Below are 26,156 nucleotides of genomic sequence, written 5' to 3' on the forward strand. Positions count from 1 at the left end.
ATGATGAAGTGAATAATAAAAATGTCCAATTTATAACTAGAAATGCCACAGATTTTAATATTCAACACATAAAAATACATTAATCAGGAATTGTTTAAACACACCAATTAAAAGACAGCAAGTATTGAACTGGTTGAAAAGCAAATTAAACTTTGTACTGTTTACAAGAATGTTTATGGTGCAAACCTTAACCAATAGAATTCTGAAGTCGCTATACTAATGTGGGACCAAGTAGAACTCAGAAGATAAAATTATGAAGAATGATGTTACTCAGGAGGAAAAGGCTAATTACTAGGAATATATAGCAATCCAAACAGTAAATGCATGGAATGTGAGAGTTTCTAAGGAGGTGGAATAAAGCCTCAAAAAGAGTCCAGGTGGTGGTGGCTCAAGCCTTTAATCTCAGCACTTGGGAGGCAGAGGCAGGAGGATCTCTGTGAATTCCAGCCTGGTCTACAGAGAGAGTTCCAGGACAGCCAGGACTACACAGAGAAACCCTGTCTCAACAAACAACAATCAAACAAAAAAGCAGAAGAAAATGTGCAAACCCAAAAATGTAAATTCAGGACTCCATTTTTGAGCTGTGCTTGGTGGTTTTCATGGCTGTAATCCCAGCATTCAGGAGTCAGAGGCAAGATGATTGGATGTTTGACCCGGGCTACCCTCATTCCCAACTGTACAGCCCCAGGCTTATGTGCAGCTGAGCCTTCGGGTTCCAGCTAAGACTAGAAAATGGACACTTTTGGGTTTAAACCTCGATTGCCAGATGCCGTCAGGTGTCTGCTGAGACATTAATCCAGTTGGGTTTGCCATAGACCTTGGGCAGACAGCTATGCCCAGGCTGGCAGGGCATGATTTAAACGACACAGGGCTGTTTGCCATCTTGACTATGGGATAAAGAAGGGGGAGTCATAGCTTCACTGACTTAAGGGCAGCCACATGGCTGGCAGCCGTCTCTGTTATGGGTCGGAAAAAACAAAAGCAGAAACAATGGACCTCGCTTGGTGGCCCTGACAGCCAAATCTTGTCACATAATAGTAACCCACTTGGTATTAATTGTGAAGGCATCACATTGTTTTCAGTTATTAGAAGTTAGTCTTTGTCTTCCAAAAATTATGGTTATGCTCTGTCTTTACTCTTTAAAAGGTATTAATTTTATTTTAACACACAGGGACAGTTTAGAGCAGGATTAGGGTTAGGGTTAGGGTTAGGGTTAGGGTTAGGGTTAGGGTTGGTTAGGGTTAGGCTTAGGGTTAGGGTTAGAGTTAGGGTTAGGGATTCAACCCATGCCAAATTAGAGTGTTTTCAGATTTATTGGGGGCAATTCTCTAGTGGGCTCATTGATCCCAAGGATAGAGTTCACTAGTCCCAAAGAAGTCATAAAAGTCGATTGGGGATTAAGGATAACGAAGGGTGGGAGAAAGAGAGAAAGAGCAAGCAAGGCAAACAGGGAGAGAAAAATGATGTAATGGAGGGTGGTGACAGGGAAAGTGGAGGGAAGAGAGGGAAGGATGGAAAGGGGAGGGGGAGGGAGGGAGAGGCAGAGAAACAGAAAGACAAAGAGTACAAAATTTCTGGATTATATAGGAAGAGCTTCTGGGGAAGGGAAAGCTTGGCCCCTGCGCTGTAAAGTTCAAGGTACAAGGTGGGCTATGCCAGACAGGCCCTGTTACAGGTGGGGACTGAGGAGTGCTGGGAGAACCTGGAGGCCCAGACAGCTTTGGTGTGTTAAATATATGAAGGTCAGCTGATTGTCGGGTTTGAATCCCAACAGCCACAAAACAAAACTCTTGTTTCCTCAAATCTCTCTTTAATTGTTAATCTCTTGGGCACCCTTCCACTTGTGGGACAGATTAATAACCCCACTGCAAGTTGAGTATGGAGGTTATGAAAGCTGTATACCTTGATTCCAGGAGAAGGAAGGGAAAGAGCCTACTGAGTGTTGTGAGCTGAGTTCAGGTTGAAGTGAGGACCTGGTGAGCACAGGGTCACTGCCCACAAAAGGGAGGAGCAATAGGCTGAGCAGTGGTAGGTGGCCTGGTGGGTACTTCCTAGGGCTGGGGGGGCGGGGGAGACAGATGAGAATGCTATTGGAGGACAGGCACAAGTGCTCCTGAAATGCAAATCCCTGTAGATCTGGAAATGTTCTGGCCCTGGGCTTGAAGCTTAGGCTGAGAGCTAAGTCACTCAAGACTACTGGCCAATCAGAGTCTTCACTGGACGTGCCAATCAGAATAGAAGGCGGGCATTTCCGGGTGCCTTGTTGCAGGATTCGCTTAGTTTTCAAGCCTTCTTAAATGGTCCTGGTTGCTATGCTCTGTGTCCCTCGGTTGGATTCTGTGAGGCATGCTCAGGCAAGCTCCAAAGTTGCGACATGGTGAGCACATTGTCAGGGCACACAAAGGGGCAGGAGACATGGAGGGACAGCCAGGCGGGCGCCGGGGCGGGGGCGGGCAGGGACTGAGCAGTGGGAGCTGGTGTGGTGGGTCTTTCCTGGGGCTGAGTGGGAATTGGCCACTACCTGTGGGGTCTTAGCCACTCACTGGACCCAGAGGCAGTTTCTGAATAACTTCCCTGTAGGGGTGGAACTGTGCAGAGCATTTGGCTTGTGTATGGAAAGATCCTTTGCATGATCCCAAACTCAGAAGCCTGGTTTCTACAAGTTCTCTTCATAGCATTTAACATTAAGGTGTAAGATCCATTTGGAGTTATTTTGTGGAGGTTGTGGAAGGCATCTCATGTGCTGGGTAGCAATCCAATATCAAGCTGTAATGTAAGAGTAGAATTGATGATGTAAAGGATTTGCTAAAGGTTAGGAGATAGCAAGGCACACCAAGTAGAATTTAGCTGAGAGAGGACTGCCTGCAAACACCTCACGTGTAAGTAGTAAGCTAACCAGGCCTGTTAGAGATTAGGATGCTAGGATACACAAGTTTGTTCACCAGGATTGTCCAGAAATATGGCACCAGACCCTGATTTGCAACCAGCCACTAGGCCCATCTCCATATCAAAGAGCAGGCATCTAACAAGCCGATCAGTGGGGCATTACAGGATCACAATCAACAGTAAGGCCTGGTGTGCCATAAAGGTTCAGTTTTCTTCTTAAAAAAAGCATAATTCTGCCACATGGGCAGGATGATACTGGGTGCAACCATTAGAAAAGGTAAAACAAGGGGTTGGGGATTTAGCTCAGTGGTAGAGGAGCGCAAGGCCCTGGGTTCGGTCCCGAGCTCCGAAAAAAAAAAAGAAAAAAAAAAAAGGTAAAACAACAAAACACTGTTTTATTGAGTGCAGGCCTGATCAAGCTAAGCTTTCCCTCCTTTTCCTGAGATCCCCATGTTGGAGCTCCTTCTGAGACTCAGGGACATGCTTGCCAGAGCCAGTAACCATCTAGGGCCTAGTTATTGGGAGCTTTCCCTGGGCCCCTGGGTATAGAGATAAAACAGTTTCCCTAAAACCAGGAATATGCTTGGTGCCAGGGCATTTGGGAGAGGCTGCTTAAGATTCTGAGAAAACAAGTCTTCCCTATTGTGGTTTGCCCTGAAGTTTTCTGTATTTTGATGCTAATTCCCCTGCCCCAAGGACAGCTGCCTAGTCACCTACTCAGAACTCAGGTGACTTCACCAGATCCACCTCCCCATTGAATATGTAAAGTACAGGTGAGGGGCAGGTACAGGACAGAAGGAGGCCTGTCATTGGAGGAGAAGGAAGGATGGGCAGAAGAGGTTTGAAAGAGGAGGAGGAGACTAGGACAGAAAGGAAGAGGCAGGAGAGAGGAGAGAGGGAAAAGCCATGGCAGGTGATGTTAAGAATCTGCTCTGTGTATTTACAGGTTGTTATCAATGTTCCTAAGGGATGGTTGGTCCGGGGCTGTGTATGTTTAAGACGGCAATTATATCTTACCAATTGGATCTAACATTATTGTGTTGTGTGTTCTTTATGTGGGGGTTTCAGTGTAGGAAAGTGTGGGGCTGGGATGTGATTCTGCCAAGATACATAGCAGATATCTTGGAGCACTGCTGTGCTGGACCTAGCGGGATAAAAGACCAACAATACCCTCTTTATTTTTACATTTTTACAACATCCCTTCCCACCTTATGGGGCTATGGTTCCCAAGGCCACTACAGGCTTGGTAAGGAATATTTTTGAAATACACTGAGTTCCTTGTGCAGCACTGTTTATTAGACTTTTCCTGAGTGTGTCCCATAATATGATGTTTCTGCTAAGTTCATAGTTTAATCTTTCTGCTGACTTCATAGATGTCTCCCGGTTCTTTCCATTTACCTTTTCTAAACCATATGCAAGGTGCTATTCTTCTTAAGCTTATTTAGCTTAAGACCACTCCACCCCCACCCCAGTTTTTATACTTTCTAGCTTCTCCTTTTCCTATGTTTTTCTTCATCTGAGACCTTCCACTTAGGACACTGTCGCTAACCTACTGTTTTAGGGCACAGGTGTACTTAAGAAACATCCTGGAAATGTCTGCTGTGTAAATGGCCTATCTAAGTGGCCAGACTTGTAGCCTCCAGTTTATATTTAAATTGTTCAAAACTTAACCTGAAAAAAAAAAATGGGCTGGGGAGATGGCTCAGCAGTTATGAGCACTGACTGCTCTTCCAGAGATCCTATTCCCAGCAACCACATGGTGGCTCACAACCATCTGTAATGGGATGCTGTCTTCTGAAGTGTCTGAAGAAAACCACTGTGTACTAACATATAAATAAAATAAATAAATCTTAAGAAAAAAAAAAACTTAACTTGGAACCTGAAACTAAAAGAAACTTAAGGGTGACAGCATACATGGACTGTAAAATCTACCTAGGCTAGATCCTCTTTTAGCATTTTAGACCCAGCTAACTGGATCTGTGCTAGTCTTTGCTACTTTGTGGTTTCTTTTTCCCCACTCTTAATCCCCCTCCTCTGCCCCCCTCCCCCCCAACCTCGTTTCACCCCCTAATACCAGATAAGAGAGAAACAAGCATGGAGGAGAAAAAGATCCTTGAATCTAGTTCCTTGTACTCGAACCAGCAGCATGAGTCGAACAGTCTCTGCTGGGGGCAGTGAATATGCAAAGCCAAGAGTTAGATTTGGGGGGACTGCTGGTTAATACAACTGCCTCAAGTTTGTTTTTCATAATTTTTATTCCCCACAGTGCCATAGAATGCAAAGCTACAAGTTAACAAACAATTCTCCAAAATACGTACAGAACATAGGGATGAGGTTATGAGAATCATCCTTTGGCAATACTTGGTTAAAATCCTTTTACCTTTCCACTATCAGCAGTCACAGTGAATGGAGTGATTCAGGGAAATTCAGTTCCAGAGTCCAAAAGGAGTTTCTGAGATGCAGAGGTTTCTCAGGTGTGCAGGGTGGGGTGTAGGTAGGCAGGGCAGATTCTACATCATTACTAAAATCCACATGGCATCATGTAGAAGCAGACATTAAGTTATTCTTCAACCTTCGTTTGTGTGTGGGTTTGGGGGGCTGGGTTTGTGTGAGATCACACGGGGCATTGGGAGCTGCAGAGCCATAACCCTCCTTTCTTACCACCTCCACATAGAGAGCTCTAGAGCGTGGGGTCAGTAGTGGCCGGAGGGTCAGAAATATAGCAGTTTAGGGGTCAGTTTGAGTTATTCTTGTGGGAGTTTGGACATCTGTGTTTTTTCTATTTGAATACACATGCAATCATAGGTAATATTGGTCAAGTTCACACATTTCCTGGCTGAGTTTCCTCAGGTCTTTTGATTAAAACTTGACTATAATTTGGGGCTTATGTTCTTGCCTTTTTTTCTCTACATCTCCTTTTTTCACAAATGTGCTAAAACTTTTGATCGTTGTAGCTCTTTGATAAGTACAGATGGAATCTATACTGTGCCAAAATGTGTACTGTTTCTTCATAATCCTGTTGATGATTCTGAGGTTTTTTTCACATGACAAATAGCTTTGAAATCAGCTGTCCTGTTATATATTATTAGACGTTTTCTTTAAATTTTGAATTTTGCTGCAAATTGAACATACCCAACATTCCTTTTTTAACATCACTATAATGGTGTTGTTTACAGTTATATAACTTGGTAAAAGATATTCTACATAATAATTCATTTAGCAAGCTATATAGTATGTGTGCAAAACTGAAACTGATGTGAAATAATGTACAAAGCCATAGAAAGAGGAATTTAGTGTAGACTTTAGTGACACAGAATTCATCCTTAGGCTCACATAGACTAGATCTTTATAAGTATGACTTAATTGAGAAAGCAAAAAGAGTGAAAATAAAGCATGGTCCAGAATTGGACAATGAATCTGGATGTGACACAGGCTTGTGTCTTAGCAGTAAACTCTGATAGCAGTAGGTTGGGATTTTCCATAGATACCTACTAAAACTAGTTAAGACTGTGTTTCTATAGTTGATATAAAATTGTGCATGTTTAACATATGTATTCTGATACATGTGTACATAATACCTACACTCAAGCAATCCCCATCCTATGGAGTGTTGTATTGGAATTGAGGCCCGTGCCTAGACAGACCACACCTGGCCAGTATGGTTCCACGGGAGAGACTTTCATTGGTGCTGGGGATGGGGGATGCACAAAGGAGGAAAAGAGAAAGAAGGGGTGAAGGTCAGGAGGGGTTGGCTTTTTATTTGGGTAGGGACATAACTTCTTGCAAACAAGGGTGGGAGATGGACTAGGAGGACACTGGAAATATATGACAACAGATGCACAGGTCCCTTTCACCTCTGGGTGATGTCACTGCTATCGCTGGGTTTGGAGACAACCTGCAACCATAAAGCCGGTTCCTCATACCAACACTAACTTCTCATAAAAATGACAGAATTGCCATGGATCCCAGCAGTCTTCTCAGTATAGTTTCCATGCACTTGAAATTAGTTTTAAAAAGCACCAGAATGCTCATGTTTCTTGCAGTTGTATTCATACTTGCCTAAATATGAAAATAACATCAATGCTCATTTGTTGAGGACCAGCTAGGTGCCTCTAGGCAACCTAGGGTGCCTTGGGTTAAAGGAGTGGATAAAGGATTATGCACTTGTAAAGACTCTCACAGTCAGTGGTTTATTGGTCATAAAACAGCATGTAATTATAGCTTAAGCATTATCAACCCATTTCTTTCTCCCATATAATTTTAACCTTTAATGCACTCTTATTATCAGATGGATATGGGAGCTTGAACCATGTTGTCAACATTGTAGGTAGCACTCGAAAATGAAGGGTGACCAAGTCAACTCAGTCAGTCAACAGGGTCTCAAGGGAGGGAGTGAGGATTGGAAGGAAATAGAAAATTAGACAATATATAGCATGATTCTAGCCAGTGCTGAGGCTGAAGCGGGTTTATTTTTCCTAGTCTGCTTTTCTACCATTTTTAGTACAAGCAAATAATAAGGTCAATTATAGGTCAAGGAACAAACAAGGCACAAAGTCCTGTGATCATTGTTTCTAGGGGCTCATCAGTTTGATAAGAGAAAAGGAATGTTACTAGCCCAAATGTAAATATTCTTACCTGAACCTACTTCCTAAGTCATAGTCCATGGTCAAATTCCCGTCAAATTCGTATAGAAGGGCAGAAAGCAGAGAATCCAGCTGAAACAATCTCCTTCAAAGGTTTTTTTTTTTTCCTAATGTTTATTTAGAACATTATGGGGAGAAGAGAAATGAAATATCAAGTTTTCTGTAGCAAGAGTTGTTATAGATGAGAAGCAAATGTGCTATTGTAGTATGCTATAAAAATGCAGAAAGTGGCTTTATTTGGATGGCATGAGAGCCCTCTGCCAATGAGTCATACTGCATGAAGAAGTAAAAACGAGGTTAAGAAACAGATTGAAGGGGTTTGGGATTTAGCTCAGTGGTAGAGTGCTTGCCTAGCAAGCGCAAGGCCCTGGGTTCGGTCCCCAGCTCTGAAAAAATGAAAAGAAAAAAAGAACCACATTGATTGTTTTGTTTGAATTTAAATACTAACGATAAATTAGAGTTGAACAAACATGTACAAGTCTTAGATAACTGACTCGGCTCTTTGTTTTCTCTGCCTTATGTAACTTAGATGGTAACACTTTCATTTTTGCTTTGGAGAAAGCGTTTAAACATTTAATATTTTTATACATTGGTTCATTTAGGCTTAATGCATAATATAGTTAATGTAGCGATTTTGTGCAACATCTCATTTATTTCTGTTTGAATAGTTATTGAAAAATTAGTTTTTCTTAAGAACAATTATGAGTATTCTTTTGGAATGAAATGAAAAGCATTGTAATTCCACACTCCAAACTAGTGAACGCTAACACAAGAAAGTGATTGCTTTTGTTTCCTGCGTGATATATATTTCACATTGCTGAGAACACAACTTCTGATTTCACAGATATAGACTGGCCCCAAGATGAGTTTGTCATGAACTCCTGTGTTGCAGAGTATTTGATGGCATTGTGAACCCAGAGACTGTCCAATTTGCTGGACTCAGGGTTGGCGGGGGGTGGGGGGGGCTGTTTCTATCTGGTATGGCTCAGCCCTTAGTACACAGCTTTGCTCTCAAACGATGAAGGTAAACATCATTTTTGAAGGAAGTGCTCATGATCGTAAGTAATGTATAATTGAGTGGGTGAAAAAATGATGAATCAGGGAAAGATCTGACAGAATAGGATATGCCCAACTCTAAAGAGAAGAGGGAAAAGAGGCAATATAAGAGGAAGCAGCACAGAGGGTAAGAGGAGGAGGCAGTTTTACCTGGAGAATTTTACAGAGACAGGCAGGCTAAAGACAGAAAAAGAGAAAATGAGTGAGAGAATGAGAAGAGAGCAGTTTACTAGAGTTGGTTTGAGGCCAAGCACAGCAATTCAGTCAGAAGTGAAAGAAGCAATTTGAATTGGTTAGAGTGAAGAGTAAGAGCTAGAAGAGCAGAGTTGACCAGCCAGAGTTCAAAAAGAAGAAGAAAGGGTGATTATTTAACAGTTAAGTCTCTGATGCCCAAAACACTCAAGTGTCCAACTCTACTGAGCCCCCTCGGTGTTTGCCCCCTGCTGAGCCTTGCTGATGCATGTGGAAGCTTTAGTTCCTAACAAAGGAACATCTTGATCTTTCTGTTTGGCACCTGGGCAGTAACACACAGTTCCTGATTTTTGTTCCTGTTTTTGTCCTGAGGACATAACCTATTTTTCCACTGTGCTTTCGGGAGTTCTCCACCCAGTGAACTTGGGGTGTATATTCTGTGAACCTCAGTAAAGCTTTGGCATTTTCTTAGCAAAAATGACACTAGTCTCTGTCTTTTGTTGAATCCCCCAGGCCATTCTAGACCTAGATAAGATTGTACAGAAGCTATAAGCTTCCTAGGCCTAGATTATCAGAAGGAGGAAGTAAGCCTTCTAGGTATTTTTACATTCCTATGTGATAGTCACTGTCTACAAAAATAGAGCAAGTACTGTATGTATCACAATCTTGCTGTCCCTATCTTTATGATTTTGCTTTTCTTTGTTCACTATAGCTTCCCTTCTTTGCCTTTCATTTAAACAATATTGAATTAAGTTTTTATATGAGGGTAGATTCTCATATAATATATCCTGACCACTGTTTCCCCAACCTCCACTCCCAACTACCCCTCACTTCTATCCTTTCCCCAAGGTCCACCCCCCCCACCCATTTCCTCTTCAAAAAGGAGCAGACCTAACAGACAAAACAAGATGGAAAAAGACAAGGTGAAAGCCTTCATGTTGGACAAGGCAACCTGATAGGAAAAATCTCAAGATCAAGCCAACGAATCAGAGTTACACCTGCTTCCACTGTTAGGAGTCCCTCAAAGACACCAAGCTAACAGCCATAACATATCAGCAGAGGACCTGGTATAGACCCATGCTGTCTCTATGCTTGCCATTTAAGTTTCTGTAAGATTCCTAGAAATCCAGTCAGTGTTAGTCATGGGTTCCCTCTCATGTCAAAGGCCTCAAGTTAAACCAAACATTGGTTGTTCACTCAAACAAATTTGTTACCCTCATGCCCCAGCACATCTTAGGAAGGACCAATTGTAGGTGTGTATGGGTGTTGGGGGTGGAGGGGAGTTTCCAGGTTTCTCTTTCTTCCTTTTAGCCTGTAGAGTACCTTCTCTCCTCAAAGAGACTAGAACACAGGGGTGAAGGTTCCGAGCCTGTACTAGCTTGACCTCTGCATTCAGTGAACTGTGTGGAATTTGTCCTTAATGATCAGTCTCTGCTGTCAGTTATCTGAGAGCAAAATTTGTCCTTGCATCAGCAAGGATTGTTGAAGGATCTCAAGGGACCGCCTTGGCCAACAGCTCAACAATATGTAACTTATTAGCAACATCGAAACCCTGCCTGGTGTCAAAGGATGGTCAGTTCAGACTCCATATCCTCCATTACTAGGAGTTTTCATTAGTGTCACCTGGTCATCCAGGAAGTTGTCATTGTACTGGATTTCTACACTAACTCCCAAATAACCCCTAATTCCAGCTGTTTCTTCCTGCATTTTACTTTCCCCTGCATCCCCCTCAACTGATCCTCCCTACTCCTGTTCCCATCAAACTCTGGTCTACTCACAGAAATTATTCTATTTCCCCTGTAGAAAGAGATCTGTGCTTCCTCCCTAGAGTCCACCTCTTTAACTAACCCCTCTGGGTTTGATTACTATTTACCTAATAGGCAATATTCACTTCTAAGTAAATGCATGTCATGTTTGTCATTCTGGGTGTGATTTCTTTAGTTGCATTTACTTGCCTGTAAATTCATGATGGCATCTTTTTAAACAGCTGAGTGATACTCCATTTTATAAATGTACCACATGTTTTGTTTACCCTGTAAGGTCAAAGTGAGTCTTAACTACCAGGAGATTCCCCCAAGTAAGGCATGAGAATGGAGTTTAATGCAAAGGCAAGAATTTATTTTCGGGTGTGTCAGGGTCAACCTTTAATCAGCCCCTCGTAATAAGTGACTGGAAGGTGACCCCAGTGGCTGTGACAAGCAGTTTTTATACTTTCAGAGGCACAGGTTACATTAGCAGGTTTACAGTTCACACTTATATGGCATGCGTTTGAGCTCTTCATCTGGGACCAGAGGGTCAGGCTACTATCAGTACATTCTGCAGGATTTTCAAGAATGCCCCTGCTCCTCCCAAGAACTGTGGGTGGAGAATGGAACTTGTCCTAGCCTTGGCCCGAGGCGTGAAGCTGGGTCGTGCCCTAATCTTCACCAGAGGCAGTTGATGTAAAGCTGGCAAAAGCCCTTAGGGTCCCCATAACCTACCTACTTTCCACCAGGCCAAGCCTCCTGACAGCTCTTAGGCTTCAGTAAGAACTAGGGTCCTTCAACCCATTCTTCAGTTGAGATACTTTTAGGTTGTTTCTAGGTTCTGGCAAGTATGAATAAACAAGTATGAATGAACATAGTTGAGCAAATGGCCTTGTGGTAGGGTGGAGCACCTTTTAGATAGATGCCAAGAGCTTTATAGCTGTGATTTGAGATAGATGGATTCTCAGGGTTCTGAGGCACCAGGACTCTGAGGAAATGCTGATTTCCATAGTTGCAGTATTAGTTTGCACCCTACAAGCATGGAGAGTTGTTACCCATTCTCCACACCCTTACCAGCATGACTTGTCACTTGTATTGATCTTAGCCCTTCTGACATGTGCAAGATAGATTCTCAAAGTAGTTTTGCTTTGCATTTCCTTCATGGCTGAGATGATAATGATTTCTTTAAGTATTTCTCAGCTTTTTGAGATTCCTCTTTTGAGAATTCTCTCTATAGATTTATACCCCCCCTTTTTTTTAAAGATTTATTTATTTAATGTGAGTGAGTACACTGTAGCTGTCTTCAGACAAGCCAAAAGAGGGCATCAGATCCCATTACAGATGGTTGTGAGCCACCATGTGGTTGCTGGGAATTGAACTCAGGACCTCTGGAAGAGAAGTCAATCCTCTTAACAGCTGAGCCATCTCTCCAGCCCCTTTACCCCATTTTGTAATTGAATTTTTTACTTTGAAAGTTTAATTTCTTGAGGTATTTATGTATTTTATATATTAGGCCTCTATAAGATATGGATTTCTTTAAAAAAAATATTATCCCATTCCTTAGGCTGCCACTATGCCCAATTCCCTGGGATTTTGCCACAGCTAATCCCATTTATTTATTTATTTATTTATTTATTTATTTATTTATTTATTTATTTATTTATTTATTGGCAAAGATGAGAAACAGAATAGACAGGATGAGTATTGTCCTGTAATTTCATAAATTTGTTATTACACTCTTGTAGTTCATGTTTAAAACACTTTCTGTCACCTTTATCTTCTGAAAATTTACTATGTTATGAATTTCTTGAAGTTTTGATAGTTCGGGAAAAAGTTTTAGTGTCCTCTTCTAAAGGCTTGCCTCTCCTCATTTCTTGAGAAATCTGTGTTTTCCAGTTTTTGTAATCATTAATTTTGATTGTGTGTGTGTGTGTGTGTGTGGTTTGTTTGTTGTTTTTTTTGCTACTTAAACGATATTGTTAACACATTTGATTTGGGTTTTTTAAACTTTCTGATATATTATTACCTTTTTGTCCTAGTTAGCTTCAGTTGTGAACATTTTAGAGCCTACAGTCATCCGACGGTCTCTCTTGAGGGCATGCCCTCATCAAAATGTCTGGATGCTGTGTCAGTGAGAGATTGTGTTGTGATGATTGATGTGGGAAGGCTCGACACTGAGTGTGGTAGGATCGCTGAGCAAGTGGGCCTGCGCTGGGTAAGAGAGCTGGGTAAGTATGAGACAGTGACCAAGCAGAAAAGAATAATTGTTCATGGTCTTTGCCTTTTCTTAAAGCTTGAGTTTCTATCCTAAGCTCCAGAATTTATGGCTGTCTTGTGACTGGTCCAAACACGTGAACCTGTTTATTTCCTGAGATGCTTTTGGTTAGAGAATTGAATCAAAGTAGGAAAGTAGCAAGTTAGAACAAAAAAAAAAACAAAAAACAAACAAAAAAACCCGTTATTTTGTTGCTGGACAGAAACTAGAGAAACTAGAAATGTTCTCCTTTGGAGGAAAGTGGTAAATATCAGGGCTTGAGATGGCAAAAAGCATAGAAAGCTGTATTCAGAGCTTAATTAGCTGTTGTTGTAGCACCTGGATGACTGGAGTCATGCAAGTAATGCAGTCAGAAGTTGAGGTCATAGGATTTCAGTGGAAAATAGACTCCATGAAAAATTTACCTAGAGGTCATTTATGTGGTATTTTGACCCCAAGTCTTTCTTATTCCACCCATGCTCTGAGAAATTGAGCAAGGCAGAATTAAAAAACAATTAGCTATATTTCTTAGGTGAAATTTTGAATCTGTTAGGTGATTATTACTAGTAACTCATTCTGGACTACAAGAAAAAAACAAGTTAAGCAGATATAAATGCAAAGTCTGTGGTTTGTAGAGAAAAGCAGACCTGGGAAGTTACACATGGCAGCCAAATGCTGAGACAGAGGCATGAATTTTCAGAGAGATTATCACCATTAAAGAGAAGGAATTTGCTCAGGATTGGAAGCCTAGGAAGGTGAATTAAGGGAAACAGTCCCTCCTGCTAAGCCTTCAGTTAATGGAAGGGGGAGTTGGCAAAGTCATTCCTAGACCCAGGAAGGAACTTCATATATAACCTGCTACTACTGGTCCAAGCGTGGCACCCAAGTTCTGGAAATAAGAAAGATGGAAAATGTAAGGTTATGGCTTCTTCCCCCGTGGTTTCATTTCAGCACTGTTCCAGCCATCTATGTTTGGCAGAGTCAGAGCCCCAGTGAGAGAGGACACTGTGAGAGTGCATGGGATGAATCTGAGGATGAAGCCTGAGTTGCATTTGAGACCACAAGATATAGAGATACCCAAGTTATGAGACACCTGTCATGGAGAGCTGCATATAGCAAGTGGAGGTAACAAAGCCGAGAGATGTATGAGAAGTTGCAGGGATATGGCCATCTAAGCCTTTTGAATCTGAAGCTCCTTGTGTCTGAGACAGAGCTGCATGATTTGGTGTTTGTCCTGCTGGGTTTCTTGCTTTGGTCCAATCTTCCCTCACTATGTACACATTCCTCTCCACTGGAATGGGAAGGGGTATTCTGTGCCTTTGTATGTTGGAAAGATATAACTTGCTTAATGATTTTACAAGATGTGACAATCAAGAGTGTCAGAAGTGATTTGGGGCATTTGAAGAGTATATGGGCTGCTGCAGGCTATTAGGGTCATTGGAAGCTCCTGATTAGCTGCCTGTGGGGGATGGTTTTCCTAGAATTGACTTGTTTGGACTTTTCCAGTTCTGGGAAACAGAAACTTAGACCTAGCTTCCCAGTCTGTCAGTTTACAACCTGTCATGGAGGAGTCAGCCTTGCTCTGGCCAACTCAGTTCTCTCAATAGAAGCTGTTGTAGGAGGAACCTATCTAGATGATTAGTTATTGGGGATGACATTTGGGTGTCTATAGACTCAACCCATTCCCTGTGTGGGGTGTGTGTGTGTGTGTGTGTGTGTGTGTGTGTGTGTGTGTGTGTGTGTGTGTATTGTGTAGTGGTTGTACCTGATTAGTCAGCTTCCTTCTTATGTTGTCTTGCCTTCAGCATTGTAGACTCTAAACCTAAATCACATAAGATTCACTTGAAGAAATTGCTATTCAGTGCTAAGGTATTTTGCAAGCCTGGTGTTTTTTTTTTTTTTTTTTTTGCATCTACTTTTGAACTTTATTACCTTGACTACAATAATCTACTACTTTTACATGGTTTCAACTTTCAGAAAATCAGGCAGTTAGAAGTCAGAAAGAATTAGCAGTTGATACATATATATATATATATATATATATATATATATATATATATATATATATACACACACATATATGCACAGAGGGCTTTTGCCAGCATTCAAAAATGTTGTCATATTTGAGAAAATGTTCCAATATGGTACATATACTCATTCATGTGTGTAAACCTATGGTTTTAGTGCCTTGCCAATACAAATATGGTTTGCATTATAAGCTGAAATGAGGGCAAGATTGCATGTTTATCCCTCAGAATCAAAGTGCCCACCTCTTTGTTTTTGTGCTTCCTTTGTTTCTTTTCTTACTCTTGCTGTTTCACTTCTTGGAGAAAATAGTGAGGGATGTAGGGATCATGTTAGTTTCGTCAGTGAATTCATTCTGGTTCTCTCCATACTTGTTCTTCCTTTCAAGTCTACTGACACCTCTCTTTTAATCTCCATCATGGCCAGAGTTTGGAGAAGAGGCCCTACGTCTCAGTAGAGTGGAATTATGATTTCTTTTTTTTTTTTAAATTTAGAGAATACTTTATTAGTTTTTGTAATCAAACCCACGTAGATAAGACCTTACATATTTAATACAGTGTGTTACCCCTGTACAAATGGAAAAAACTTAAGTTCAACATTTCTAGACCAATATGGCTGTTAATTTTTGTACAGTGAACTCAACACAGTAAACGGGGATACTTTTTTCCAAAGTTGACAGCACAGCTAAAGTTTCAAAAAATTCAAATTATATATCTGTATATATATATTTATATTTATATAAAAAGACCAATAATAGCAGTGTGTTATGCATCAACAGCAGCAACAGCTTTTCCAGGTTCTGCAGTCATCTGAACAAAACTGTAGAGACATCCAGCACACTCCATTAAAAAAAATAGTAAAAAAACAAAACCCAAGAAAACAGCACAGTTCTGTTACTCTTGTGGTACCTGGCACCATTTTTTTTTTTAAATTAGCTTCTCAATCATCATCTGGAAAGAAAACATTCTGAGCAACATCATTAAAAACAGCTCTTATAAAGCACGGTCACTACTACGTATCATAAAGCAGGTACAAGCTATTTTACATCCACAGAGGTATGATACAGTACTGTCCTACATCTATAATACTAGAGGATACAATTTAAAAGGCATTATTTGAGACTTGATTCTACTTTTCCAGCAGAGGGCCCAAAGGATGGTGTGACACAGCTTTGTAAAGAAACATACTCTAGACAGGATTTCCTTTCACTAGTGGCACAGTTCTAAGGATTCATTCTCTCCATGAATGTCAGCTAAAACTGTTATTAAAAAAATGAAATATCCGTAGAACAAAACCGTATAACCACCGGATTCACATGAAGATGACCTAGTGGAGACAAGCTGGACCTCACCTTACCAACAAGCTATCAAATCTGTTATGTTTAAACAGTGAGACCTCCAACGAAGGAGATGCCAAGTAGTGCTTCAAAGCTTCGGACCACAATCAAACACAGCATCCTTTTCAACAGAAGCAGAAGCACATCGGAATATGCTTAAGGATGCTGACATCAACATTTAATCATCTCCTCACTCATCCAGGAAGAAGGGGAGATCAGTTACTACTGTACTTTATTGTGTTCAACCAAATCACCATGTTACAAAAATAGCAAGCTGCCATAATAAAAAATAAGGCTCCTCTATCCAGCACCAGATAGCATCATTTTACTTTCAAGCCTAGAAATTGCACACTTGTATATAAACCAACCGAAGATGAGGATTGAGAGTTCATCTTGGTGGATTTTTCCTTTGATGAATATGAAGTGTCCTTCCTTATCTTTTTTGATGACTTTTAATTGAAAAGTGATTTTATTTGATATTAGAATGGCTACTCCAGATTGCTTATTCTGACCATTTGCTTGGAAAGTTGTTTTCCAGCCTTTCACTCTGAGGTAGTGTCTGTCTTTGTCTCTGAGGTGTGTTTCCTGTAGGCAGCAGAATGCAGGGTCCTCATTGCGTATCCAGTTTGTTAATCTATGTGTTTTTATTGGGGAGTTGAGGCCATTGATGTTGAGAGATATTAAGGAATAGTGATTATTGCTTCCTGTTATATTCATATTTGGATGTGAGGTTATGTTTGTGTGCTTTTCTTCTCTTTGTTTTGTTGCCAAGACGATTAGTTTCTTGCTTCTTCCAGGGTATAGCTTGCCTCCTTATGTTGGGCTTTACCATTTATTATCCTTTGTAGTGCTGGATTTGTAGAAAGATATTGTGTAAATTTGGTTTTGTCACGGAATATCTTGGTTTCTCCATCTATGTTAATTGAGAGTTTTGCAGGATACAGTAACCTGGGCTGGCATTTGTGTTCTCTTAGGGTCTGTATGACATCTGTCCAGGATCTTCTGGCCTTCATAGTTTCTGGCGAAAAGTCTGGTGTGATTCTGATAGGTCTGCCTTTATATGTTACTTGACCTTTTTCCCTTACTGCTTTTAATATTCTTTCTTTATTTTGTGCATTTGGTGTTTTGACAATTATGTGACGGTAGGTGTTTCTTTTCTGGTCCAATCTATTTGGAGTTCTGTAGGCTTCTTGTATGCCTATGGGTATCTCTTTTTAGGTTAGGGAAGTTTTCTTCTATGATTTTGTTGAAGATATTTACTGGTCCTTTGAGCTGGGAGTCTTCACTCTCTTCTATACCTATTATCCTTAGGTTTGATCTTCTCATTGAGTCCTGGATTTCCTGTATGTTTTGGACCAGTAGCTTTTTCTTCTTTACATTATCTTTGACAGTTGAGTCCATGATTTCTATGGAATCTTCTGCTCCCGAGATTCTCTCTTCCATCTCTTGTATTCTGTTGGTGAAGCTTTTATCTACAGCTCCTTGTCTTTTCTTTTGATTTTCTATGTCCAGGGTTGTTTCCATGTGTTCTTTCTTGATTGCTTCTATTTCCATTTTTAATTCCTTCAACTGTTTGATTGTGTTTTCCTGGAATTCTTTCAGGGATTTTTGCGATTCCTCTCTGTAGGCTTCTACTTGTTCTCTAAGGGAGTTCTTTATGTCTTTCTTAAAGTCCTCCAGCATCATGATCAAATATGATTGTGAAACTAGATCTTGCTTTTCTGGTGTGTTTGGATATTCCGTGTTTGCTTTGGTGGGAGAATTGGGCTCCGATGATGCCATGTAGTCTTGGTTTCTGTTGCTTGGGTTCCTGTGCTTGCCTCTCGCCATCAGATTATCTCTAGTGTTACATTCTTCTGCTATTTCTGACCGTGGCTAGACTGTCCTATAAGCCTGTGTGTCAGGAGTGCTGTAGACCTGTTTTCCTGTTTTCTTTCAGCCAGTTATGGGGACAGAGTGTTCTGCTTTCGGGCGTGTAGTTTTTCCTCTCTACAGGTCTTCAGCTGTTCCTGTGGGCCTGTGTCTTGAGTTCACCAGGCAGGTTTCTTGCAGGGGAAAAGTTGGTCCTACCTGTGGTTCCAAGGCTCAAGTTTGCTCGTGGGGTTCTGCCTAAGTCTTCTCCGCGGTGGCAGCAACTGGGAAGATCTGCGCCGCTCTTTCCGGGAGCCTCCGTGCACCAGGGTTCCAGATGACGTTTGGTGTTTTCCTCTGGCGTCTGGATGTGCACAGAGTGCAATCTCTTCTGGTTTCACAGGCGTGTCTGCCTCTCTGAAGGTCCAGCTCTCCCTCCCACGGGATTTGGGTGCAGAGAACTGTTTATCCGGTCTGTTTCCTTCAGGTTCCGGCGGTGTCTCCGGCAGGGGTCCTGCCGCTCCTGGGCCCTCCCCTACGGGAACCCAGAGGCCTTATATAGTTTCCTCTTGGGCCAGGGATGTGGGCAGGGGTGGGCAGTGTTGGTGGTCTCCTCCGCTCTGCAGCCTCAAGAGTGCCCACCTGATCAGGTGGTGAGGTCTCTCTCCCATGGGGTTTGGGAGCAGAGAGCTGCTGCGGGCCGGGATCCGCGGGTAAGCCTGGTGTTTTTTATAATTTTAATTTTGTTTTTGTTTTTGAGGACAAAGTTTCTCAATGTAGCCCTGGCTGTCCTGAAAGTAGCTGTTTAGAATGTGGGGCCTCAGATGTAAATGGTCCACCTGCCTCTGGCTCCAGAGTGCCAGGATTAAATGTGGGCCAACATGCCCCGCTTTCTCTTTGTTTGTTTGTTTGTTTGTTTGTTTGTTTGTTCATTTTTATGTTATTGGCTGATGGTTGGACTGTGGGTTTTGGCACATGTCAAGCATATGCTGCTGTGTTGATCTTCATCCATGTTATGAATTTTGAAATTTGACAGATAGCATGTTCTGTTTCTCAGGATGGCATGTATTCATGACATTCATACATATCATTCATGACATTCATATGCACATCATGTATGCCTAATCCCCATAGTAGTCAGAAAATGGCTTCAGAATTCCGGAACTTGGAGTAATCAATAGTTGTGAAGCTCCCTTCTAACTACTGGCAATTGAGGCCAATTATTTTTAAGACCAGCAAGAGCTCTTCACTGCTGAGCCAGCTCCTGTCCTATGTTGCTTATTTAGGATCAACATTTACATTGCCAGTATTTTCAGCTATCTGTTTGTATCTGTTTAAACATTCATTCCCTTTTAGTAAGATCTCATTACTGTTACAGTTAAAACTGGGACACCTCAAGATTATGGAAGAAGAATACAGAAGTGCAGTGAATGTAATTCTTTGTAGGAACTCTAGTAAAAACCTCTGAGTCCTTTCTATCTTTCTTGTTTGTTTGTTTGATTGATTTTTCATAGGGGAGACAGGGTCTTAATATGTACCTCTGGCTGTCCTGGATAGACCTCAGATATACCTGCCTCTGCCTCCTGAGTGCTTGAATTAAAGACATGAGCCTATATGCTCACTTGATATTTTTTTGCAGTTAATAATTGTTCATACAATTTCTCTGTGTGCTCAATACTGCGCCCCCCCTCCATTAATTAGCATTTCTCTTGCAAGGCTATATCCTACCCAAAGAGCAAAGATATGACAGAGGTGAACCTTATTACTCAGTTTTCTTCTAAGATGATTTCGTAATTACATTAGAACATCTGGGTCAAGAAATAAGTGGGTTAAGCACAAGAAGCATACATTTACAGTGATATCGGTATCATGGTTACTGTTGTACAAATGTGTGGGATGTTTCAGGATGCATTGACCTATGATGATGTACATGTGAACTTCACTCGAGAAGAATGGGCTTTGCTGGATCCTTCACAGAAGAGTCTTTACAAAGATGTGATGCAGGAGACCTATAGGAACCTCACTGCTATAGGTAAGACAGTGAATTTTCTTTCAGTTTTTAAAATAAGGAAACAAATGTTCCTTTGTTACTGTTGCTTTTCTGTAACTTCAATTGAGAATAAAGAAGAATGAGGTGAAAAGGTCAGGTTCACTGAAGATAGTAACTTAAATGTTGCCTAATTTCCAATAATATATCATACATTTTCTGGTACTGTATTTTAGGTTACAATTGGGAAGACCATACTATTGAAGAACATTGTCAAAGTTTCAGAAGACATGGAAGGTAATTTTCATGTGCAAGTTGGTATGAATATGCCTCTGAAGGCACATTAGTATGTCCTGGAACTTTTAAACAAACGCAACAGTGTAAAAAAAAAAGCCCTTCTTTAAGTGTATTGATTATTAAATTCTCACAAATCCATGTACCTCAATGTCAGGTGTCTGACTGGTTTTTTGCAAGGCATTCCTCTAAGAAAGAAGACAAAGACACAATGCCTTAACAGATCTTACCATTTGAATCATAGCCACATTACAGCTACTCTGTATACCTGCCAATCTGTTTAGTCTCATAACACACACACACACACACACACACACACACACACAGAGTAGGTGATAATTTTATTTTTCAAATAGGCAAATATATCATAGTAAAGCTGATTGCTCATATACTAACATTGTTAAGTTTAAATGAGAGGGACAGTTTATGAGAGTCAAGAATGTTGTTGAAGAGAAACCTTGATTCTTATACCATATGTCTATGATGAACAAAAAGTCAAACTGTGTGAATACAATGTGGAAATCTTTCGTTTGATATTTTTACAGGTATATCCTGTGTCACAATGGATACAAGCCATGTGAGCACAAGGATAGTGAAAGGAGCAATGCCCCCCACCCCCAGAAAAATTAAGATATATGTAGTAGTCCACATTGAGCAGACTCTCTCGTTGTGATACAAGTTTATAATTAGTTGTTTTCCCAACTCCATTGGGAATATATCCAGAAAGTCACATAGCAGAAAATCCCTAAGGATTCTAGGATTGTGGAAATCGCTTTCTGTTTGTCCTGATTCACTTGGTCGATGTGGTATGCAAATGTAGTGTATTTCACAATAAAGGAAAGCATATGAATGTACTCAATGTGGTAAAGCTCTGAGCTCTTCCATTTCTCTTCAAATATATGAGAAATCTCATAGAGCGAAAGGATGGTACAAATGTGACCCATGTAATAACACTTTTACCAACCCATAGTAAATGGGAAACCATGAGTGTAAACAAAGTGATACAACCTTAAGATGTGATTCTTCTTTACAATTAGACCAAATTATAAAATTGATTTCCACAGGTAAAAAGATTCTTTAGTTTAGTGAATGTGGTAAAGCTTTCCCATGGGCCAACTATCTATCTTTGCAGGCATGAAAGATGTCATACTGGAGAGAAGCCCTCTGAAAATACTCAGTGTGGTAAAGCCTTTGCACAACATAGTCATCTCCAAAGACATAAGAGCACACATACTGGAGAGAAACTCTATGAATGTAAGCCATGTGATAAAGCCTTTACATACGATTCTCAGCTTCAAACTCTTGAAAGGATTCATACTGGAGAAAAACCCTACAAATGTAATCAATGTGGTAAAGCTTTTGAACGTCGTTGTAATCTTGGAAAGCATAAACTAATACATACTGGAAGAAAATCCTACAAATGCAATCAGTGTGGTAAAGCCTTTGCACGACACAGTCATCTCAAAACGCATGGAATAACACATACTGGAGAGAAACCTTACGAATGTGATCAATGTGGTAAAGCCTTTGCATATCATAGTTATCTCCAAGTACATAAAAGAATACATACTGGAGAGAAGCCCTATGAATGTAATCAATGTGGTAAAGCCTTTGTAGGTCAGAATGATCTTAAAAGGCATGAAAGAATTCATACTGGAGAGAAACCCTACAAATGTAATGAATGTGATAAAGGCTTTGGACATCACCAAAATTTTCGAATGCATAAAATGATGCATGCTGGAGAAAAACCCTACAAATGCAATCAATGTGGTAAAGCCTTTTCACAAAACAGTCATCTCCAAACACATAAAAGCACACATACTGGAGAGAAACCTTACAAGTGTGATCAATGTGGTAAAGCCTTTACATCTCATAGTTATCTCCAAGTACATAAAAGAATACATACTGGAGAGAAGCTCTGTGAATGTGAGCAATGTGGTAAAGCCTTTACATCTCATAGTTATCTCCAAGTACATAAAAGAATACATACTGGAGAGAATCTCTATGAATGTAATCAATGTGGTAAAACCTTTGCATCTCATAGTTATCTCCAAGTACATAAAAGAATACATACTGGAGAGAAGCTCTATGAATGTAATCAATGTGGTAAAGCCTTTGCATCTCATAGTTATCTCCAAGTTCATAAAAGAATACATACTGGAGAGAAGCTCTATGAATGTGATCAATGTGGTAAAGCCTTTGCATCTCATAGTCATCTCCAAGTACATAAAAGAATACATACTGGAGAGAAGCCCTATGTATGTGATCAATGTGGTAAAGACTTTGTAGTTCAGAGTGATCTTAAAAGACATAAAAGAACACATACTGGTGAGAAACCTTACAAATGTAATGAATGTGGTAAGGCCTTTGTAGGTCAGAATGATCTTAAAAAACATAAAAGAAAACATACTGGAGAGAAACCTTACAAATGTAATGAATGTGGTAAAGCCTTTGTATGGAATGGTAGTCTCCGAACACATAAAGTAATACATAGTGGAGAGAAACCTTACAAATGTAATGAATGTGGTAAAGCCTTTGCATGTAACAGTAGTCTCCGAACACATAAAGCAATACATACTGGAGTGAAACCTTTCAAATGTAAGCACTGTGGTAAAGCCTTTGTAGGTCAGAATTACCTTAAAAAGCATGAAAGAATTCATACTGGAGAGAAACTTTACAAATGTAATGAATGTGGTAAAGCCTTTGTATTTGATTCTAGTCTCCGAAAACATAAAGCAGTACATACTGGAGTGAAACCTTAAGAATGTAAGCAATGTGGTAAAGCCTTTGTAGGTCAGAATGACCTTAAAAGGCATGAAAGAATTCATACTGGAGAGAAACCTTACGAATGTAATGAATGTGGTAAAGCCTTTGTATGTAATGCTAGTCTCCGAAAACATAAAGCAACACATACTAGAGTGAAACCTTATGATTGTAAGCAATTTAGTAAGTTCTTTGCCTCTCATGATCAACTTTGACAACATGAAAGAATTCATACTGGAGAGCAACCTTACAAATGTAGTCAATGTGGTAAAGCCTTTTCACAATCAAGCCACCTCCAACTACATAAAAGAACACATACATACTAAAGAGTAACCCTATGAATGTAACCAATGTAGTAAAGCCTTTACTGTGATCTTCAAAGGTATGGTGGTTTAAATATACTTGGCCCATGGCAAGTGGCAGTGTTAGGAGGTATGGCCTTTTTGGAGTAGATGTGGCCTTTGAGGAAGTATGTCACTGTGGGGGTGGGGTGGGCTTTGAGTCCCCATGCTTAAACTCTACCCAGGGCAGAAGAGTCTTCTGGCTGCCTTCTGATCAAGATGTAGAACTCTCCTCCAGCACCATGTCTGCTTGGACACTGACATTCCTTCCACCTTGATAATAGACTGAACCTCTGAATCTGTATACCTCCCCTCCCCCCATTAAATGTCCTTTCTAAGAGTTGCCTTGGTCATGGTATCTTTTCACAGCATTAAAACCCAAATTAACACAAACAGCATAAAAGATACCACATTAGAGAGAAACTATGAATGTACTAAACATGGTGAAGCCTTTGCACATTTCAATAGTTCTCACTATAACAAAAGTATTCATACTTCCATTCACTGAAACCCTGTGAATGCAGAAAATAACATTCTTGAGAAAAGCCTTATGAATGGGCTCAGTGTGGTAAAGTCTTTGTGAAATCTGCATAAATACCTAACAATTCAAAAACATGGTCAAAGTAAATGCCAGGAGTCTATTGGAAACAAGCTGAGTTAGAAGGGTAGGGGTTATGAATAGTGTGGTTGGGTGTGCAGTTAGTGCTAGAAAGTTAGGGGTTAGGGTTAAACCGTTGCGGGGCAGTGTGGGTTAAGGTTGGGGACAAGACGGGTAGGGTTAGGTTGGCGTTTAGTTTTAGGGGGTTAGGAAAATGTGAAATTGGGGAAGGAAATGGGAGGAGGTTGGCTGTGGTACAGGGAGGGATAAAAATGATATATAGTATTCATAAAATCCTGAAATACAAAAACAATCAAGTTGAAAAGCTTCAATGTAAATAGTTTGAGGGGTAAGGAGAGTTGTTACTACATACATTAATGAAATTCAGAAAAATCATTAGCTCTTATCTTAGAAATCATTTATTCCAATAAAGTGGAAAACTCTAAAATAAAGCACATAGATTTCTGGATGTATATAACCTACCAAAAGTAAATCGTGAAGAACTAAAAAAAAAATAAAATTGAAAAAAAAATTGAGCAGCTTTGTAGAAAGCAGTACAAGTGAAGTAGTTGTGGTCAAATATTTACCAAATAAAATTACCAGACCTTCAATGAAATACTAACACAAATCCTTCTCAAACTATGCTATTAAATAGCAAAGGAAGGTTACATTACCAAACTCTTTATGAAGTTACTATTAGACTAATACTGAAACCAGATAAACACAGAACAATCTCTACCATTTATGGTGCAATTTATATGCAAAATTTCTTTAAAAATACCTTCAAACTATTCAAAAATAAATCAAAAGATTACCATGGTCAAACTGGTTTATTCGAGAGATGTAGTGCTGGCTCAATATGTCAATATATTTTATAAATTTCTCTAATCTTTTGTTTTTTGATAGAATAGAAATCATTTCAATCCTGTCAAACATCCCATAGAAACTCAGAATATACGAAACACATCTCACCATAATAATATGTATGTCAAGCAGTAGCCTTATCAACCAGTAAAAATGTACTGGGAAAGGAATCTGGGAAATAATCCCATTCAAAACAACGTAAAAATCTCTTGAATTAAACCTGACCAATGATGTGAAAGACCTCTATAATGAAAACTTTATAGATACTGAATAAAATTAAAGAGGACACTAGAAGATGGAAAGACCTTGCATGCTCATGGGATGGCCATACTTCCAAAATCAATCTACAGATTCAATGCAATCCCAAGAAAAATTAAGGGGGAATATTGTCAAAATACATTACATAATGCATGAAAACCCTATAATCCCATTATTCTGTATAATAAGTATTAAGACATTTTTGAAAGCTTTAGATCCAAGCTGGTTTTAGGAACAAAGACAGTCACACACATGCATATGACAAAACTGCAAAATACCAGTCAGACATATGATGTTCTGCCAGTAAACCCAGCTTTGGTGAGCTGGTGCCTGGGATTCATTGTCAAGACAGCTTAGCCTAAATTATTGATCTCAAGTGAGAGACCCATCTTCAAAAATGAGGTCAACAATTGTTCAAGAAATGCATGCAAACACTATATGAAAACACTATATACAAATGGAACATAATTCAGAGTAAAAGCTGTGGCACATACCAGAACATAGATGCCCCAAGGGATTTACACAAAAAGAAATAACCCAGTTGCCAAGAGAGAAATACTATATGATGTTATTTGTACAAGGAGCCTAGAGACAGCAAATTGGAAGCACTAGAAAGCAGCATGGTGGTTGCCAAGGGCTGTGAGAGGGAGAAGTGAAGAGCTGGTATTTATTGAATATAGAATTTCAGTATGAAATGATAAAAGAATTGTGATGCATGGGAATCATAATCCCACAATACAGTGAATGTCCTTCATGCCAATCAAGTATCAACTTAATCAACTTAGATAAAAATGATAGCTTTCATATTATGTATATTTTACAAGAATAATAAAAGTCCTCCATCGCCATAAAGTGATAAGGAGGTTGGGCCCTGTATAGCTGCAACTCGGTAACAGCAATGTTAATCTACTTTGGTGAGTTTCATAATTGTTTCACTGCATTTAGATACCTGTACCTTGAAAATAAAGTAATGTTAAAATGTCTACCAAGGTCTTTTCTGAGGTATCTTGAAATCTCAAAGGAAACTCCTTTGAGTGACTTGGTGTAATGGCGGCAGCTGTTG

At 40.1% G+C, this 26,156-nt stretch overlaps 1 protein-coding gene across 2 annotated transcripts; it reads left to right on the forward strand.

Moving 5' to 3' along the window:
- The first annotated feature begins 1,572 nt into the window (after nt 1-1,572).
- Zfp950l14 (zinc finger protein 950 like 14) lies at nt 1,573-24,134 on the forward strand. Of its 2 annotated transcripts, none has more exons than XM_063280780.1 (3): nt 1,573-2,377; nt 19,894-20,020; nt 20,212-20,420. In XM_063280780.1, the coding sequence occupies exons 1-3, from the start codon at nt 2,375-2,377 to the stop codon at nt 20,274-20,276; spliced, it is 195 nt and encodes a 64-aa protein (XP_063136850.1). In that variant the 5' UTR covers nt 1,573-2,374; the 3' UTR covers nt 20,277-20,420. The 2 variants fall into 2 exon arrangements, with proteins under 2 accessions (XP_063136850.1, XP_038954276.2); XM_039098348.2 differs by lacking the exon at nt 1,573-2,377 and adding an exon at nt 21,402-24,134 and having other exon boundaries at nt 19,011-20,020; nt 20,212-20,272.
- The last annotated feature ends 2,022 nt before the right edge of the window (nt 24,135-26,156 follow it).

This window comes from Rattus norvegicus, chromosome 1 (genome assembly GCF_036323735.1).
Source record: "Rattus norvegicus strain BN/NHsdMcwi chromosome 1, GRCr8, whole genome shotgun sequence".
Taxonomy (NCBI): Eukaryota; Metazoa; Chordata; class Mammalia; order Rodentia; family Muridae; genus Rattus; species Rattus norvegicus.

What these genes read in the sequence shown, in the direction of transcription:
- Zfp950l14 (XM_039098348.2), top strand. Translation starts at nt 19,858, where the DNA reads ATGGTTACTGTTGTACAAATGTGTGGGATGTTTCAGGATGCATTGACC. An exon ending in TAGGAACCTCACTGCTATAG is followed by an intron (nt 20,021 to 20,211) that starts GTAAGACAGTGA and finishes ACTGTATTTTAG; the next exon opens with GTTACAATTGGGAAGACCAT. An exon ending in AGTTTCAGAAGACATGGAAG is followed by an intron (nt 20,273 to 21,401) that starts GTAATTTTCATG and finishes CTATCTTTGCAG; the next exon opens with GCATGAAAGATGTCATACTG.